The sequence below is a fragment of the Pyricularia grisea genome (genome assembly GCF_004355905.1).
Source record: "Pyricularia grisea strain NI907 chromosome Unknown Pyricularia_grisea_NI907_Scaffold_4, whole genome shotgun sequence".
In the NCBI taxonomy this organism is placed as follows: Eukaryota; Fungi; Ascomycota; class Sordariomycetes; order Magnaporthales; family Pyriculariaceae; genus Pyricularia; species Pyricularia grisea.
In genome coordinates, this window is record NW_022156718.1 from 2077546 (window position 1) to 2097230 (window position 19685).

Below are 19685 nucleotides of genomic sequence, written 5' to 3' on the forward strand. Positions count from 1 at the left end.
CAATACCAAGTCAGCCGGCTTCTGCCGCTTCTGGCTTCGGTCATATTCCAACTGCCCCGAAATACGAATCGGCTCCAGATTTAACGCATCTGGATTCGACGCCAAACGGAATAAGCGAATCTCGTCGTCATTTTCGTCTATTTGCAGCTCCGATATGCCACCCGGGAGACCAAGCTTGGTTAGCAGATCGTTTTGCTGAGGCTATTGGCCATGATGGTTCCGTCAAAGACAGATTTACTGGTGACAATCACGGGAATGTTCGTTCATAGTCATAGCATAAGTTTCAATAGCCATAATAGCAGCGGCGTTGACGGCTTCTCCGGCGGAGGGATTCCTGGAGCCATCGGGAATCAGAGGACCTCGGTGTACGGAGACCAGGCACACAGCTTGCAACCAGTCATACCATCGAGGCAAAGACAGGCTCAGTATGGTCACAGAGAGGCCCCTCGCAACGACCATGGGGACTATAATATTAACGACAGCAGCAACTACTGGGCGTTCAATAACGGAGGCTCTCTTATCCGACTCGTAAAGACCGAGCTAGGTCTGCGCAGCACCTCAGACATCCGGCCACCAGGTGCCAATGGCGGACGCCCTGCGTTGGCCAATGGGGGAGGCATTAAAGCGCCAAGTCCTGGTAGCAACATTTCCCTGCACCCATCCTCATCCGCGTCCAACATTGAACATTGCAGGCAGGCACCTCATCCCCGTCGAGGTCAGGCTACTCCAGAGCTGCCGCCCGAATCTGGGGAAACCAACTTTGAACGGAGAGCTCAAATGAGCGAGCAAGTTTTATCTAAGAAAGTTCAAGACATGGAACGGCGCTTTGCCAGTATCGAAGCATCAAATTCATGTACCCGACATAAGCCGAACGGTGAAGCACCGCGCGAGGCTGCTGTAAGTAGGTCGATAACTATTTTTACATGGTTTTAGACTAAGCAAACTGCCGATAGGATTGTGGCTGTCCCTCACAAGCCGAATGGGCTTTAATCTTGAGACCAAACTCGGAACAAAAACAAGAACTTGCAGCAGAACTTAACGGGGAATGGATGTGGCTAGCGCGGGTCGAAAATTACATAAAATTAAGCCAGCACTAGCCAGCAGTACCAAGTGGTAACAAGACTCCCAACTGTTGGAAGCCATGCAACCCTTGCCGTCTGTGAAACAGCGATTACATCACCATGACCTTGGCCTTTGCGATTTTGCGCAGCTGCGCTGGGCCACAATCGCCTTGGATTGTTAGATTCGGCGTAACGACATACATGATTCTTAACTGCTGCGAATTTGGCGCCGGTATTCATCACACCGTTGGTCACTATTCCGCTAATTCTAACCGGAGTACATATCGGATCTGCTTCGACAGCGTGTTGAATGTTTGTCCCACCTTAACACTATCGAGTCACTTTGTGGGGACCTTGCGCCTTCCATATCGCATCTTTGCCTTGCGAACCACCCTGAACAGGTACCCAGCCAGTACCATAAGGCGAACGAGGCAAACTGAGGGCAAAGAAGGTTAGGTAGTATTGGCAGGAAGCAGGCATGCCGACTCGCGAGGCATGATTACAAGTTTACTGCAGCGTTAAGATCCTATATCGGGCTTTTTTTTTAGCAGAGATGGATCTGCCAAAAGTACAGTCCGCATGCATGGCCCGGAAAGCATGCGCAGTGCAGATCGGGAGGCATAAGCTCAAATATTCCTGAGGAAATCCTGTCGATCAGTTCAGCATTCTGTACAGAAAATAACGGCTCTTTGCCTTCCGGGAAGGGATGGGCATGAAAAAAAAAGCGAAAAAGCGACTGGCGGAGCCACGTGTGGTATAGGCAAATGATGGGGTTATTTTTGACTTCGCGTCGGTGGCGCACATGTTTGGCTTCAAAACCGAACAAAGAGAAGCATTTATGCAACAAAACCAGAGGAAACCATGGCCAGACGTTTGCTTGATAAGGCAAGGGACGCGGAAAAATACAAGTACAGGGACATAAACGACTGTGTAAGGAGAATAGCTGATATTATTCGCGAGTGGCTCCTTCTTCAAGCGCTTTCGCCGCTGTTTGAAATTTTAGTCTCGTCTCGGTGCCTGGCCACAAACCCCATAACTTGGACACCCCTGGGACTATGGCGGCAAGGCCGTGGGATCCACCGCCGATATGAATGTCTGTAAAGCTGGAAGCAGGAGCGAGAACCAACCTCAGCGTCATATTTGGGCTGACGCCTTCACCTGTTGATTTTAAAGCTTCTTCGACCACGAATTTGGGCATTCGCAGCATCGAACTTGGCCAAATTGCATCGATCAGACAACGAATGAGCACGGGATTTGCCAAAGACGCCGAGTCCAGCTGAACGGCGGGTACGCAAAAAGGTCGGGGAAATTAGGGGACTCGACGCAGCGAGCGCATTCTAGCCCGACGGCCGCGGGGTGGGGGCGGAGGACGAAAAAACAAGCAAAACAGGCTTTATTGCGCCCAAAAGTGCCTGTCAGGGCTCGTCAATGGCGGATTTCTTGACATAAGATGCCCTAATATGGCATTGCACAACAAACAGCCCAGCTCTCCCCGCGACCACGAACTTTGTGAACGGTCCCCCGCATATAGGGAATGGAAATTCCAATACATACCGAGAAAGGAGCCCGAGGAACTGCGTTTGCCAAGACCCCTACTGGGCCATTACTTGGCCATGAGTGTGCCTGGTGCTGGAAGCGGACCTCCCCTGAACACCCGGTGCACTGCCGCTTTTCGCGGGCGGTGTGGAGAAACTGGCCGTGGCCTGACAACGACCGGCCGGTCGGGCCGCCAGACCGCGCCCAACGCCGCAAATTCTTCCAGACAAGCCTCGGGCAACCGAAAAGCTTTGAGGCGTTTTCGATAGCCACCAACTACTTCAGCGCCCGCCCCAGAGCGGCCCGCCAGCGCCCCGCGCGCCACGAACGCACTTTACGCCTAGGGACACCGATCTTAAGCGACTCGAACTCAGACGAGGAATAGACTTATTGCCTTTTCACCCATACTTCACGGCACAAGCCGACAGACGAACCCTCCGTGCACCTCAGGCACGGGGTCGCGTCAGTGAACTAACCTCCTAAGCAGGACCGGGCCCGAACCCGGTCAGGCACGATCCGCCTCTGCCCTCCTTGTCTTCCCCCTGTGTAGATAAAGAAGATAGAACGCGCGCCGAGATACCCCTCGGGAGGTTGCTAACGGCCGGCTAACAAGCCGGGCCGAGCCCGGCGTTAAATAATACTACTACTACTACTACTACTACTACTACTCCCCGCGACCACGATCGTGGCCCAATCGGCAGCTGTATCCGCCATCCAATAAATCACGCTAAATTCCTTGAGATTCTCTTCGATCAGTTAGAACGGTCACTTGACGACGGGATCACGCCGGTAAGGCAGAGAGGTTCACGCAGCGTACTGTTCAAGTAAACTTACTTAAGTACGGCTATACCTTTGTCAGCAAGGACACGGTTCAGGCATTTATCGAAGACCTTAAACATGAGGCGGCGGTTTACAAACGTCTGCAACCCATCCAAGGTATAAACGTGCCCGTTTTCCCGTCGACCTCCGGTTGATGAACAGGGTATATTACTATGATCACCGAGTCTACATAATACACATCACATTCTTGTCGTGGGGCGGATATGAATTCGATGCGACAGGGTTGGTGGGTGATGTGAAGGAACAATTCAAAGGGAAGGCGATGCAGTCGTTGCGCGCAATTCATAAATTGGGAGTAGCATACAAGGATGTACGAGGGACAAACATGCTTTTTAATACGGAGGTTAACGGTGTTATAATGATCGATTTCGAAAGAGCACTGCTGCCGGAGCCACTTCGATCTCCATTGGGCCAGCTGGTACCGAATAAACGAAAATGGAAGCCAGACACGGCAGAATCCATCAAGTCGACAGGGAAGTTATGTGACCGGGGTCAAGCTAGCAGGGTGTTTTGCGATGAGATCGGGCAGATGAAGACGGTGTTCGGAGTTTATAAACATTAAACGGTTTTGCACAACCGCCTTTGATAAAAGCCATGATGTCTAATGGATTTTTCTGTAAAACCTAAGGATGACAGGGACGAGTGCTGTTCCCTTGACTTTTCATACGTCCATCCTAACCTCGTCGGTTTCTTAATTATGCGAAAAAAATTCGAGGGTTTTACTCAACACCCCCAGCAAGCCTCATCCGAGTTTCCTCGGAAACACAAAATCGAGGATTCTCAACAAATAGCCTCCAAACGACGCAACGGTGACGACAATATCTTGGAGGCTATAGTCGCCCCAGCCACGAAACCTTCGAAACGTAGCCGATTCCAACCCTAATTTGTTTATTGTTCTCTTCTTTATAAACAAGGCGCACTACGCGGGGCAATTAGACGACTTTGGTTTAGTAGCTGGCAGGGCCGAACCGGTTTAGGGACGTTCCTAAGCTTACAGAACGGAACCCGCGACTTTTAGCGTGGCCAAGACGACAGGGCCCTTGCAGATTCTTTTACTTTAGAGTCGCCCAAGAAACTTTGCATATCTCTCTGCGCCATTTCAGGCTTCTGACCCACCAAGTAATAGGAACCCTTGATGTAGTTGTATAGTTTAGGTCTCATCGCTGCCGGAGGCTAGCAACGTTGTTCCGGCTGGGACTGTAATCCATTTCGGGTATTTAGTACGAGGGTACTTTCCAGCTTCAGTATAGTTGACGAGGATCGTTTCTCTAATGCTTCTAAACATCCAGCTACGCCGTGGGCCCATTTTATTAGGAACAATCAGCATATCAACGGTACAAAAACAGTTACTTAGAGATATAGTATCCTCAACTACAGTACGTAATTTTCATGCAATTTGTTCGTCAGCTAGATCCGGTCCTCATCCCTCATTACCTGCGACAGACGAGAAGCGCACATTGCTTCAGTTTCTCTAACTACAGTTATAAGAGGAAATAGTCTGGCCCCCACTGCTTTAGCCATTGGTTTGCTATTGATATTATTATTAGAAAAAGGCCAGATTGTGAGCGTCCATAAAGGCGTGATTACTGCTGGGTGGGAGGCCTCCCACACCATCAATTTAGTAGGTGATAAATGGTTGCGGCCTCAAATACTTCGGTTTAATTCATTCACAGGGATTATCATACAATTTAGTGTTTTGATCAACAGATTGAGCGCGAAGGCTTGCAGCATGAGCCGGTGTTCCATTTCAGCTTCACCCGGTTGGCCATTGTGACCCACCTTTGTCTATCCTTCCTTGACTTGGGCTTTACCCTTGTTTACACATTTCGCTTCACTTTCCGTAACCAGACAACTTTGTCAGCTTTGTTGCGGGCGCAGCAAAGCTGACTAAGCTCGATCTCACGAACCGTTGACTTGCAACGAATTGATTAAGGTATGATGGCAGGCAAGATGAAGGAAAACACAGAGAATCCGTATTAATTTACAGGGGAAATAAATAAAGCGCCTCAAAACTATTCAAACGACCCGGCTCCCGTTTTGTCCATTTATCCAGACAGCATAGGGAGGGAGAGGGTGAACAAACGATACGGCGGGGAACGTTGCCCTAGGTTTGGCACCGAGATTAACCACGTCCCATCTTTTTTTTGAAAACGATTTTTATTTTCTTCTGGGAAGGATTATGTTAGATCCCGTCTCAATCTTTATGTCTGTACCAAACTCACCGGAACGGAGTCTTTCATCGCGTCGGATGCACACTGTGAACTATGCGAACTGTTTTTAGCAGTTTCCGCCACCAAATCCTCGGTTCTGTCCTATAACATCTCGCGGGTATTGTTCTTTTTGGAGAGTTTGAGACTTTTCGCATCGCACAGAAGACTTGTCGGGTTTCCCTCAATCTAAAACTATGTCAATAAAATATTTGCATAGGAATTTTGTCAGTTTTACCAGATTAGTGGATGATGGGGGTCCTGTTTGATTCGCCGAGTGATAAATAAAAACATTATTACCCTTTTTTATATATGACCAGACGTCAAACCCGTTGCATTTAAGTTGATGCAATTTTTAAACGACAATTTTCCTTCGCTGGGCATCCTTCCGCGATGGATAATTTTTTGTAATTGAGCTTTGCATTTTAAAGCATGGACTTGGAACGGCCTACCTTCGGATGGACTGGTAGACGCAATATTCTTTTTAACATTTTGACCACGATTATTTCCCCGATTGTGTTTTACATATTTAGCCTTCCGTCTTCCGTATCCAGTAAATTGGAAAAGTTCTGGAAGCCTGGAAGCTGGCATTGAATGGGGCTCAAGCCATTCCTGAATCCCAGGTAAGGGTATATCGTGGAAATGCTGACAGCATTCCAAACCCCAACCACAAAACCCGCTTTCCTTTTGGTCGACGTTCCCAACATACGACTCTCGTTTTGTACAACCAAAATACTGGAATTTAGCATTTGGAACGTGAAGGCAATAACTGCAGGCAGGTGTGCTTTCGGATATTCAACAAAACAAATAGTACAGACAGAATATGCGGAATTAAACTCCGCCACTAAAACGTCAATTAGAAAACAACCCGGGTTGGAAGTCGGTCTGCAACGCCACCTGACCCACTTGTAATTACCATGCTGGCTTCATTGCACAATCAAAAATGAAACCCAACAATTACAGTTCACTTCCGAAGCACCGCCTGCATAAGTGCAGAAACTAGGAAGGGAACAGGCCGATTAGCGAGGGTTGGTATTAAATCTGAACGAGTCACCGCCGGTTTTTCGGTGCTTGGTCAAAGTCGCGGAGCCGGAGCAGCCCCCGTTACTGATCACTGTTCAAAAACCCTTCAGGCCCTCGACCTTTTTGTGTAACGTTATTTTGTTGTGGAGACATCCTTCCCAAATCTTATTCCCTATTTTCCACTATAGACTCAATTCTTTCATTTTTGTTTGACAAGATTAATTCTTGCTCGCAGCTGGCAATGCTAGTTATACGATGGAGGTTTACTGAGAACCGAATCTTGCGGCCCTTCCTTTCCAGCCCACAAGGCAGCCAAACATGCAAGATTTTTGCAATTCAAATTGTAAACTTGGTATGACGTAAGTACAGAGATGTTAACCCAAGACATTCCGGCCAGCTTTAACCATGCTCAATAGTTACCAGGTAGCTAGACCTATATACTCACAGAGTTTCTGGTTTTTGTTTCAATTCTAGAAAAATGACAATTTGCATTGGGCAAATCATCCACTTGTGAGCTAATTGAGTCTGTTGACAAATGTTTTCTCTTCTCAAATCTCGCCTCTTCAACTGTCAGTTGTCAAGATCTTTGGGCAGCCCACGCCCACTGGCATGGCAGATGCCTTGAGTCCCTCAACGTGTCGCAGACGGCAACGAACCAAAGCACCAGGTATAGGCCGAGCAGCACCACCCCGAAGCCAAGCAACCAGACGAACCCCTGCAACTTATATTCCTGCAGAGGCGTGATCAGTCTGCCGCACCGTCTGTTTGTGCACGCCATTGCGCACGGGGGTGTCCACTAGGGCAGGTGCGACGCGCTTTTAGCGCGGAGGGACACCTCCAATACGACATCGTAAGTTATATAATATATAATTCACCTTTTTAACACTCAAGAAGAAGGTGAATGGAAAATGAGGCAACGCAAAAAAAAAATGACAAACGCTGAGATGGCCTCCCCTTTAGGCTTTAGGGTTATAATCCTTGTTGCATGCAGCGCTCTAACGCTGTCGAAAGAGAATTCGACTGCCACACAAAATGGCAGATTCGCTTTCATATGGGAGATTGCCACCGACCAGTGTTTTCCATACCAAAGAAGAGATCCAAACATTTTTCGTTTTCCAGATGGTCCGTTATACTGAAGGACGCTACGGCAATTTTGGCGAAACTGTTGTTGGGACTGTCTATCGCACCCTTCTCGATTGTTAATGGGGATCACCGCCATAATAATGTATGTGTAATATTGATAATGGCAGCTTAGTGGCGGCTAGTTATATGGGTATTTGTTTGTTTTGGCAGCAAGGAGCCGGCCACTAAATGAAGCACGAAAGGTCCTTTAAGCATTCAATTTTAAAAAGGATGGAGATAATTTAAAATAACAACATTTTCCCGCAGCTTCGCCATTTCCTGCCTGTTCGCGGACACCGATAGGCCTCAGTTATGATGGTCTTTCCCTAGTGGCACCCTTTTTCTGAAACGAACTACAGCGGCCGGTCCCGCCCTTAGACTACATGAGGGGTTCAGCCGTCATAGTTCTCTTCTTTTCAACCTTGCGCCATTTTTAACTGATCCTGCTTTTTCAAGTCACATCTTGCTATTTAATTTCCACTGGCCGGTGTCTTCTTTGGTCTCTTGCACCTGGTAAAAAAAAAGTGCAACTTGCTTACTGCGCAATTGCCCCGCGGAGCATTTGGTCCGCAATTGACAATTAAACCTCAACGGCGCGTCATACGATGGATGCGAACCGGCCCGCAAAGGATGTTGATTTGCTGGTGTGCCCGACTTGTTGTTATCCCTGGTCTTGTGCAGCGGCGTGCAGTCTAGACAAGGGTCAATTGGGGAAGATCGCTGGTGAAAGCAGCTTTGTAAGGATAGAGGGAAAGGCTCGCACAGGACATCTCTAGCTTCAAGGCCGCATTCGGTGTCCTGAAAGTACATGGGTTAAAGGCGGTAATCGGTTGCCCACACTCACTTGATTGGATTGGCCAGTGCCAGCGTTTCCGATTCTAGTAGGCTTTGCCGCGGGGTTTCCTACATTATTTACTTGGCAGGACTGTGACTGAGGTGGATCCAAGCGAGTACCAGAAGACACTAAACGGGAATGTGTTGTGGAAAAAATAGCAACACTCTCCACCTTTCAGGAAGCCCATTTTGGCATATGCGATAAGAACTAGCGCATGATAGCCGGAGGTACCTTGGGCTGGCGTCTAACACCTGCAGGTGGCGCTAAGACTGTACCACAGGAAACTGGTCCAAAACCCTTTATGCAAAAGTACTTGTTGAAGCTGTGAGATGCATTCCTCCTTATTGGCTCCTTATTGGAGCCTCAGCTGGATATATTTAGTGCCAAGCCGTGGAACCGTTCGCTTTATACAGCTTGTCATCCATCTGGTCGATCGTTATATTTGGTACTTTTGGCATGAAGAAAGCATGCCAGCTGCCACTCTATCCCGAATTTTGGAGTACGCTAGGCCACGACAGCACATTGAAACTTGCTTCCTGTGACAGTTTCAATTTTTGATCGTCTCATCTGCTAATTTCACCAATTGATCGATTACCTTCAGTTACTCCAACTTCGCATGTCGAAAACAGGTTACATATCAACCTGGAGTAGCATGAGAACCATTGCAACGAAATACAATACACACTTCCAACCCCTATGAACCTTGCCCTGTGCCTGGCCAATTGCGTGACGATTATTCGATGGTTGATAAATTAGAAGGTCCATGGGAAACAAAAACAGCCGAATCTCGTCGCCTTCTCTCCCCTCCGGGGTTGCCGTCGCGTGTTGCTTTCCGCATGGCCCTCTTCGGCATGTCCTCGTTCGCGGCCTTCTGGACGTCATCACGTGATATCACATACCCGAAAGAGATTAGTTCCGATGTTCCTTCTTCGTCTGTAGCGAGGAAAGCTGGCCACATAACCCTGGTTATATCGTCCGTTGAAATGGTTAACAGATTCGGATCCCCGTATCCTAACTAACCATTTTTATCCTTTTTGGATCGCAATATGGCACCATTGGGTGTTGGAGCTGAATCTGACCAAACCGGTAATACTTTCCAATCATCTTCCGATAAGGCAAAGGAAGGCCGAATTCTTTCGTGAACCCTTTGTACAGCCTCCCAATTGCCGCACAGCGTGATTGTAAGTTGCCCAAGGCGCCCTCTGAACTTCTTTTGGAGGTCGCCCGACATCAAGCCAGCCACAACCTCGCACACTTCATCGACGACAATTTTGGCAAGAGTACCTTGACGCTTCTTTTGCATACCGGGCAACACTTGAAATAGCACAGCCCGAACAAGCGTGCCTTGGAGGGTGTCTTTCGCATGCAAAACTTCTAATACTTTCTCAGCATTAGGGAAAAGGTAATTTGACCGAAAGACATGTTTAACTAATGCCCTGGAATAGACGGACAAGCCCATATTGACCCTCATTTTCTTTGCAGGGGCCGAATTTGAGGCCGGGAGTGGGAACGAATATTATGTGGCTGCATAATCCCTAACGCGTTCCCAGGATCTCAACTCCTGTAGGCAGTCCATATCAAGGTCAATGCCCAAAAACTCCTCGAACAGTGTCGATACATCGTTAAACAGAGAGGCAAGCATCTCAGGGCTGGTTCAAAAGCGTCAGAATTCGGTTATTTAATAATTAACAGATTTGAACAAAACGTACATATAACCTCGTTTACGTTTAAGCGGCGTTAGTTTTACCGTGTAGGATTGAAACAACCCAAGTTTTCTTTCGGTTTCTTTCAGGGCGTCGGACTTTACGCCTAATTAATCGCTAGCCATTTTCAACTTGTTCGTTGCTGTAGCGACTTCTTGTTTTGCGGCTGCTATCTGCTCCTTTTGTTTTTTAAGGATGATCTTGTGTTTGTCAACGGATTCCTCATGCTTCTTACCGTGTACAACCATTCGGTTTAGCTCCTGCTCGAATGATTTAATCGTTGATTCCAAGTCCGCGTTTATAGTTTTCTGTGCCTCAAGTTTTCTATAGACTGTCATTTTGTCCTCCAAGGCCTTGTTGGTCTCCGCGTTTTGCTCCAAAATCTTCTTCGTCAATCGTTCCTTTTCGGCTTTTTTTTCCGCAGTTAGTTGAGCCAACTCCTCCAAATTCTTTCTGTACGCACTGTCTGTGGCGCGGAGCTTCTTTTAAACAATCCCATGGTCTTTGAGAATGATCTATAACTGCTGAAAGCTTTTATCCTGGGAAATTTTGTTGATATAGGAAATAAACTGGTATAGAAGAGTTTCGGGCTGTTAATAATAAATGAGATTTGCCGGGATAACTGGTGAACTTATGACGATGATAAATGACCTAATGATTTTGACAATAATAAAGCAATGCGTATATCGGAGTAGATCGAGTGTGTTTTCAAATTTGAGGTTTATATACCCGCAAAATCTTATCCCTCAAAAACTACGCCTTAATATATAACAGGTCAGTCCTTTAAATAGGAAACCTTGCTGCTCTTCGACACTTGGCTTCGAAAAGATGAAAATAGAGAATCAACATCTACAATCGGTGCTAAAACAGTCCATTGGTCATTCAAATTGGACACGCCAGCCCCAAAAATGCATGTTAGCGATAAGGCAAACACGCCAGCATTTAGATAAAATGGAATCGGCTTGCTAAATCAAGCCAGATCGACACTATATAGGGCTATAAGATAAACAATTGGGTAGTTTTTATTGCGACTACATAATGCCAATACAGTTATTGTAATCTGCCTATTTAGGCGGGATATGGCCATCCGAATATATATTATGTATACAACAGTCGAGGCTATTGGCGGAAATAAATGGAAAAAATTATATTCCCCACTATCTGTATCTCCAGTCAAAATTCCCCGCGAGTTTCAAAAAATAAAAAAACCAATATCGTTCTACAGCGCCGCGGAAAGGCTAACAAATTAATGGCTCGTATTTTTGCTGCATCCATACGGGAATATGGTATTGGTATAAAAATCTGTCAGGTGCATTTGGAGGGTGGTAGTTTAAAACTCCAGTCCAGTGGCAACGTCAGCCAAACACGTGATGACACGCGGGAGGCCTACTGCTCTCGAAATGGCACCACTTCCCCTCACCAGGTCGGGAATTACGGCCGCCCTGCACAGACGCAAGCATGTCTAGGCATGTGTCCGCTTACAAACACTCAGAGGTCGTGAACATGGAACCCGCCCGAAGTTTGGCTTAACCGCAACCATCCTTGCGTTTCGTAACCTGGAACTAGAATCGGGGCCTCCTGCCATGCCCTGCGCACCTTTTGCCCGTCTGCTCACCCACTCAGGTTGCTCACCCTCTGCTCACCCACTCAGGTTGCTCACCCTCTGCTCACCCTCTGCTCACCCTCTGCTCACCCTCTGCTCACCCTCTGCTCACCCTCTGCTTAACAGGACGGTCCTATTCGATTGGTCACCATTGGGTATGCCCCATCGTTCATTCGTAATCTACTACAGGCTGGCTGGCGTGACTTACTGTTCAAAGGTCCCCGCGATAGCTTACAACGCACAGTTCAAAAAACTGTACAGGCAGCCCCCAGCGCCCGCATGCCTAAATTGGATTCCATCGCCCTTCAATGGTGCACGCTCTTTGTCGGCTTTGCAATGTTACCCACAACACAAGCAGCTTCAGGGCGAGAGCTATACCCCACACATTAATGGTAACGAGTTGAGGATGCAGCATGCAGTTATTAGAAGGGTGTGGCGGGGGATTACTGATAGCAATAACGTTCAAGAATTGGATATATTAATTTATCGGGAATGTGATAAACACTTTGCACATGAAATTAGGTCCTGATAGCAAAGTCAACAGCGCGTCGTATTGTTTGAACATCCCCAAGCAACGGATCTATAACAGTATATGTAATGCTTGGCCCAAGCAAAGCCCCAATGCCACTGAAACCGACATCCTTAACGCAGGTTATTTACAAGCAAAGCGCCGTTGTCGCCACCATGAACCTCGGAAATATGGCGACTCCAATCATACCGCCCGAGAATTGCAACCTCTTCATCCGACTCTAAACATTTGGGGCAATAAATTTCAAACTCAAACCTACCCCTATACTTCTTCCCTAAATAATTGGAAAAGCACCTCCCGGGTTCCATTGTCATTTTGCAAAAGAGGCATAAAGCCACCTTTCCCTCGTAAATCTTAAGTCGGCCCTTGTCTGAAACCTTTCGCTTCTTCCCGACGACCTGTTGGATATTATTTGCCTTATCTCCTTCCTTTAGCCTGTGCTCGTTTCTTTTCCGCTTCCGGGCGAAGCTGTCCTTATTTTCCGGCAGTCCTGGGGCGTTGAGCTTGCCGTAAACTTTCTCGACATGATTGCTCCATTCCATTGCATTATTGATAATGTGATCCTTTTCTTGACCTTTGCATGCGGGGCAGGGAAAGGGTCTGTCGTAAAGTCCTTCGTAGTGATGAACCTCTCTGTTGTGCCGGGTCAGATTTTTCCTACGTGTAAACGAACTGCCACATATGTAACAGGTTGGTTTTGAACTATCGAGTTGATCGAGTTGAATCGCTGACAACAAATGTGACTTATTGGCAGCCTTCTTTGCCTTCAATTGTGAAGCGTTCTGCGTGCCGTGGGAATCCACAACGTGTCTGGCCCAGTCAGCCGCAGAGTTAATAGTGCATTTGCATGCGGGACAGTCGAAAGGTTGCTGAAAGCAATGAGTTTTGGTGTGTCTGATCAGGTTTCTCTGCAATGTAAATGAACTTCCGCATAAAAGACAAGTCGGCTTTTGGGCTAGTATTGGCTCTATCGATTAAATTTCCTAAGCGGTTTTTGGGCATGGCGCAATTGCATTATTTTTACACTGGAGAAAGTAAAGAAATGCTTTGCTAAAGGTGTCGCCTTGAACAATATTTCCACGCAAAATCTGGCCGATTTTCACCGCAGCGTTACCTGCTGCGATGTGCCGAGGCTTTTGCGGGTTAACGTGTAAGGTTTGCAAATCCCTCTTAAATTTGCCCTTGTCCCCCTTTTCGCGGTCCACTCGCTCGAAAAACTCAGCTCTAAACCCTTTGAGTGTGCTGGCGCACAGGTTTGCAATTGTTTTGCTTATGTGAGATAATATACGAGCTGCCTCCTTGTCAGCCTCGGACTTATCCTTGGTTTCAGACTTGCCCTCTTCATGCTTCGCGCGCTTTTCGAGCCTTGCAGTTTCTTTAAGCCTTGCATATTCGATACGCAGCTCGCTGATGTCCTCCCGCTTTTGGAAAAACTCGAAATCTTCTTGGGTTACATAGATTGGGGCATTTTCGTTTCTTTTAAAAAAGGCCTCCCGCATACGTTTAAACAGTTCGTCGTTGCCTCGTACATGCTCGCCGAATGCGACTTAAACAAGGTCGCCATTGAAATTCCTCGGCTGGTAATATTCCTCGAATACTCTGCTGGAATTGGAGAGCACATAATTGCGCTACGCCGAAATAAACGACTCTAAAACCCAAATTAGCTTTGATCGGCATTGCAATTGGGGCTGAACACATACTGTCGAGGCGAACACCTGCACCTACTCGTATGGAGTACAACCGCATAGGTTCACGGTAGCCGGCCACCAGAAGTGTACGATACCAGAGGGCACGCTCAGTTTCGTAAGACAGTGCAAAGATCTCACGGTCTAACATTTCTTTTTTCCAGTGTAGTTCGGCATATTCGGCATCCCTAGGCTTTTCGAAATCCTCCCAAAAGTGATACGGGGGGTCGAAAACGCCGTCTTTGATTGCCTGGGCAGCGACGATTCTTACCAGGTCGACAAGTGGATCGTTTGTATTTTTTAAGCCTATTTCAATTCTAAACAGGTGCGTTAATTGTCGGAAACCTCGAATGAGCTGAAAGGAAGCAAAGAATTGGGGACAGTAACATACACGTCATCCTGCGAGGTACAAATCTTGTCTGTCTGCTGTTTGTTGTAGTATAATGTAAGGTCGCCGAAGACACTTATATTCTCGACGGTTTTTTTTCCGGGCCGGGAGAAATGCATTTTGATTTGACTGTATTTCAGTTTATCCAAAGTTCCACGGCGGAACCCACCCATAAATGCCAACAAAATTCTAGCGTGGAAGGCGACTCGAGTCTCGCGGTCGCAGGGAATATCGTTCGCACGAGTCCATAGAGTCATCAAGACAACTAGAATATCGGCGGTCGTCGCTGCGACCTTGACGAATGTTTGCTTTTTAGTGAGTTCGAGCTCATTCGCCAAATCAGAGGCAATCCACTGTCCGTAATTTGTGTAAGCGAGCGGAATCATGGTAGCAGCGAACCGCTAGAAACGGGAATGGGACTTACGTGTGAAATCTGCCAGACTGGCCCTGACCCCCGTGATTTGTGGCTTTGTGTAGTTGACAAGGTCCATTTATCAGGGTTACTGGTAACACTCCTCCTCTTTTCGCTCAGGATCGTTCTGTCAGCCGCAACTACGAGGGACTCCCAAAAGTGTCTGACACTCAAATCCCTATTTATCGATCGTTCGATCCTGCGTTCTTCCGGCCCGGTGCTCACGACCGGTCGCTCAAAAGCCCTGACGTAATCCTTGAGGAACTGCTGGCAACAGTGAATCGCTCCATTGTATACTTCGGTCCCGCGGTTACATAGGTCAAGCCAAATCTGGTCGGGATCGGCTTGGTAGGCGTCGTCCGGATCCGTCTCGTAAACCTGCGTGAAGAATCTGACCCGGCAAACCATTCCATCATTAGTATAACGACAAGTGATCGAAAAGGGAAGGGGAGGGAGATTGACATTTTCCACGATTGCATTGCCAGCTTTTGTTATTGGCGATACTTGTCGCTCCCCCGTGGCCGATCAGGTATCGGCTTGAACTCGCGCTTTGAGAGCCTCGCTCTCTCGCGCCTGGCATCCAATGCCGCATCTTTGTAGGCCTGAACGGGCCGCGTTTTTGCAGCAAGACCGACTGCTCGTTGCGTTGCCATCGTGGTTGTTGCCCAGCGCTGGGGAGGAACCTGGCATGGAGAGAAATTGGTTGTCGCAGAGGAAGGGAGGGAGGGATGGCGAGGGGTCCTCGCCCTGCTCAAAAAAGAGGGCAGCGGGACGCAGCTGCCCTCCCCCCAAGAAATTCGAAAGTGCCACGGCCATGGTGATCGCGCGTGGCCCGAAAACGGGATGCAGTTCTCACGACGGCGACGGATCGGTGGCGGCGAGGTGCATTTAACAACGGAGCGCAAAGGATGGTGGGGCGGGGCGCGAAACGGCGAACGGCCATTGGCTACAGTTGAGGACGCAAGGCGGCTCCCACCTGCTCCCTTGGCACTTCGTACCGGTTCTGCCCTTACTGGTTTGATTAGGGGAGAGCGGACGGGATCCCGTATATTCCAGTGGGTATGGTCGTATGTGACAGTGGTGGCATTTCGAGCGGTATATAATCATGATGAACAAAAGTGTCATTGAGTTGTCTGCATGTCTTTGCTCGAACTACGGTTTGGAGGTGTATCTTCTTCATAATATCTAGTATCTGATACAAAGTTTATAAGCGGACTGAGGCATACCACAAAGTCCCATTGAAGGCCAACGGGCCCAACTCGTGACAAATCGTAAATCGTACTGGATTGGGCGTTTCTTTTAGGTTTGACTAATTTAGCTCATTTGCTGGTATAATTTTACGACCCGGCCTGGGCTTACAAACAAACAAGGTTTTATGATCGACATGCAGTATTGTTCTCATTAACCGGTTTTATGCGCTTATCGCGAAACTCTGAAAACGTGGCATAGATGATATTTCATTATCGTTATGTACAGCTACCCCATGTAGCGCTCAGTACTGATGCGTTGGTCTAAACCTTAGTAACGCGGCACTCGGCCGTGGCGGTAACATTTCCAGAAGACTCAGAAACAGCCCGAAGAGTAACAACAGCCTCGTCAGCAGCATCGTCAGACGCGCCAACAGCGACACGCGCCCACACCTTCTCGCCGAACTTGGCATGCGCCAACGCGTTGGGTGCCTCGACCCTCCACCCGGAGCCCTCCACCTCCGCAGTCAGCCTGTAGACGTCGGAGCTCAGGAACTCCTCAATGTTTTGCTGCGGGTGCAGAGATCCTCCGGCGGCCTTCTGCTCGCCAGTGTTTGCCAGCTCAAAGAAGCACGTAAGACCGGCCTCGGTAGCAGCACCAGGGGCAGCGGTGCCGACCACGCCTTCAGCGAGCTCAACACCATGCGTGCTGGGTCCGCCGGAGCCATCGAGGGACTTCACGGCCGCGGTGTATGACAAAACGCCGTCGGCGTCGCGGTGTTTATCGAGGATGTAAAAGTGCAGGCGGTTGGCCTCGTCACGGAATTCGTATTCACTTCCGGAGCGCGTACCGGCGTGGAAAAGGGCGTCGGAGAGCTGACGATAGTCACCGAGAGTGATCATGGCAACGCTGCCATTGGGCCTGATGAAGTCGACCATCTCAATGTCTTGAGGGTTGGCGTCGATCATCCACTGAGGTGAGGTGTCAGCACAGAGTGATACATCGAAGCTATAGGACGATGTTTGATCCATGTCAGTATCTGCACTTACCTGGAACGGCTGGGATGGCCATTGTCCATTTGCACCGACGTTCTTCGTCTTGGATATCATAACACCAGAGTCGGGTGTAAAAGAGTCGCTTCCCATGCGGTCTACAACCTCCATCATGTAGGTGTGGTAGCCACGGCCGTCACAGAACACATCTGTGGAGACATTGCAAGGGGGCGAAAGATCACCCCCGGCTCCAAGTGTAACGTTCAAGCCCATCAACCCTCCAGGTCCCGGAGCCACAGAACGGGCCGTAAAAGTCGCCACGACGATACCTGAATCGGCAAGACCAGCCCGTGTTAGTTGCACCACGCTTTGGTTCGATGCTAGACCCAGCACCACCTTATCCCGGATGGTGTGTAGCGATCCTTGGCTTCCACCCTTGAGTGCCGGAACCTGCCATCGTGTATGAGGTCCACCCTAAGAAATGTTAGTCAGGTATATAGGGATAAGAGGACTGTTGGGATACAAAAAAAAAAAAAAAAAAAAAAAAATACTTACAGGGCCGTTAAAGCTTCCTCTTGACATCATCGACCAAGGACCTGTGTAAGTCCTTTGCAGGGGGACTCCGTAAGGGTTCTAGCGTACGTATTTCTTGTTAGTGTTGTACATCTTATATGGGAATATCGAGGGTAGGGTTGGGTCTGGTCAATGCCGTCCCTGCGTCGACGCAAAATAAAAACAAGTTCCAAAACAAGCGCTTACGTTGTAGTTATCTCCAATGTTTAATAGATGGCTCAGTTCATGAGCGTAAACAGCCATACCACTGCTTTCGCCTTGTGTGCTGCTGCCGCTGCCGGCATTGGGCCAAATTGTTGCGGCGGACGCCCAGCTCGTCCACTCAACATATCTAGTGCGGCCCCAGTTGGGCAGTGAGCTGTTGGAAGGCGGGCCGAACTCCTCGGGAACGTCTTCGCGAGACTGGAAACGCATCTCTCCAAACTCTTGCCACCTATTGTTACGTCATGCTATTAGACAGACGGATATCCCTGAGGATTGCGGAAGGGCAACTCACGTAGCAGACTCGTCCTGTCCTGCGGAAAGGATAAAAACAAGCTCGAACTTGTCCGCCTCCTCACCACCGATTTCCGCCCGCCATGCTGCAAGCGCGTCGGTGCGGATGTTTACGTTGCAACTCTGGTTTGGTGGGCAGGCACCCTGGTTGAAGTCATTTGTTACACCATACCTGGTTTCCAAACATGTTAAAATAAGCCCAAAAACGAGCCAGGCCGCCCTAGGGGGGAAATGAAGAAGAAACCCACTGGTATGCAAGCCTGGGCATCTGATAAGGCCCGAAAGATGTAAGGTCGACTCCAAACTTGCCGGCCGAGTCCTCCATCCAATACTCGTGCAGGGTGTGGCCGCGGTTGAGCTCAGTGGGGACGTTGAGCAATTCCTTGTAGTACTCGGGCACATCCTCCCTCTTCAGCCCAGAGACCTCGGGCTGCGGGTTCCCAAAGATGGTGGATTGCGTCGCCTGCGTGACAATGAATGGCCTGTCGGTGTAGTCGATCGTCACGAGGGCAATGTTGAAGTTCCTGCTGGATCCCCTACGGCTCGGGTCAGACCAGTTTGTGCCGGGAATTTGCTTGTAGTCGGCCCAGGTCATGTTTTCCGGGTTCACCCAGTTTTGCGGGTCAATTGGCTCGAACGGGTCGCGGGGCGTGCAGGGCACGGCGGCCGTGATGGCGGCGCCGACGAGCAGCAGCGCCGCCACGGGATTGTACGAGAGACGCGGCATCTTGGTTCTGAGCACAGGCGCTTCTGGAATTGACCGTGAGAAGGGTGCCTGGTCTCGGTCCAAGGAGAGGGCTCAAGACGCAGGTGAGAGCGGCCCAGACCGGGTTTTATCGTCTTGTTTCGTATCCGCTGACATTCGGTGACGAGGTTGCATCCCATCGTCGGGCGTCGGCTTGAGTCCCCCGCCATCGCGACTGGGCATCAAGCAAAAGCAAGCTTGATTAGGTCGGTGACAAGCTTTAATTTCCGCCGCCACCCGAAGTGAACTACTGGAACCAACGGCAGATTGCAGGGATTCAAAGTGCTAACCATAGAAAAGCCAAGACCTCGAAGAGGGGAAGCACCGCAATGATGCAGTGTTACCTGCTGCATCTGGATTAGAACAGAACTGAGCTTCCTATCTCAGAAAGAAATCGGCGTAGGATAACGGTTGAAAAATTGTTTGTAGCAGACGAGCAGCAAGGATAGCCCTTCAATGAATGAATGATGTAAGAAAGCCAACTCTTAAGTTTGAGCGGAACGTTTGTGCCACAAACTGGTAGGATTTATTGCGGCGAATTGATTTTGTGGATTTCAGCAAAGCGACAAAGCGAAGCACGTCGTCATAGGCACAGAGCAAGCGCACTAGTTGTTATCTAGGTAGTTCTAGACTCGACCTAGTTCCAATTTAACTTTGTACCTGCTGTTTCCTTTATTTCTCCAACCTATAGCTATCAGATGTAAGATAGAACGAGAATTAAAAATTAGGAAAGAAGAGGACAAGGCTA

The 19685-nt window shown here is 48.7% G+C and overlaps 4 protein-coding genes across 4 annotated transcripts; 1 reads left to right on the forward strand and 3 right to left on the reverse strand.

The window, feature by feature from the left end:
• Positions 1-210: 210 nt before the first annotated feature.
• PgNI_07320 (uncharacterized protein) lies at positions 211-1243 on the forward strand (the record flags this gene model as incomplete). Its single annotated transcript, XM_031127335.1, has 2 exons — positions 211-897; positions 1169-1243. The coding sequence occupies 2 exons, from the start codon at positions 211-213 to the stop codon at positions 1241-1243; spliced, it is 762 nt and encodes a 253-aa protein (XP_030981382.1).
• A 4430-nt stretch (positions 1244-5673) lies between these two features.
• PgNI_07321 (uncharacterized protein) lies at positions 5674-5802 on the reverse strand (the record flags this gene model as incomplete). Its single annotated transcript, XM_031127336.1, has 1 exon — positions 5674-5802. One exon carries the CDS (start codon positions 5800-5802, stop codon positions 5674-5676), a length of 129 nt encoding a protein of 42 aa, XP_030981381.1.
• A 9633-nt stretch (positions 5803-15435) lies between these two features.
• On the reverse strand, positions 15436-16051 carry PgNI_07323 (uncharacterized protein; the record flags this gene model as incomplete). The annotated part of the gene is made up of 2 exons (XM_031127337.1): positions 15436-15956; positions 15982-16051. The coding sequence occupies 2 exons, from the start codon at positions 16049-16051 to the stop codon at positions 15436-15438; spliced, it is 591 nt and encodes a 196-aa protein (XP_030981380.1).
• A 335-nt stretch (positions 16052-16386) lies between these two features.
• On the reverse strand, positions 16387-19103 carry PgNI_07324 (uncharacterized protein). The gene is made up of 6 exons (XM_031127338.1): positions 18441-19103; positions 18194-18364; positions 17884-18130; positions 17680-17757; positions 17182-17598; positions 16387-17103 (listed from the first exon to the last, which is right to left on the reverse strand). Exons 1-6 carry the CDS (start codon positions 18917-18919, stop codon positions 16456-16458), a joined length of 2040 nt encoding a protein of 679 aa, XP_030981388.1. The 5' UTR covers positions 18920-19103; the 3' UTR covers positions 16387-16455.
• Positions 19104-19685: the final 582 nt, after the last annotated feature.

Coding starts and splice junctions, on each gene's coding strand:
- PgNI_07324 (XM_031127338.1), bottom strand. CDS start 18,919: ATGCCGCGTCTCTCGTACAATCCCGTGGCGGCGCTGCTGCTCGTCGGC. Junction 18,365..18,440: donor ATGCCCAGGCTTGCATACCA/GTGGGTTTCTTC, acceptor TTTGGAAACCAG/GTATGGTGTAACAAATGACT. Junction 17,758..17,883: donor ACATTGGAGATAACTACAAC/GTAAGCGCTTGT, acceptor TACGTACGCTAG/AACCCTTACGGAGTCCCCCT.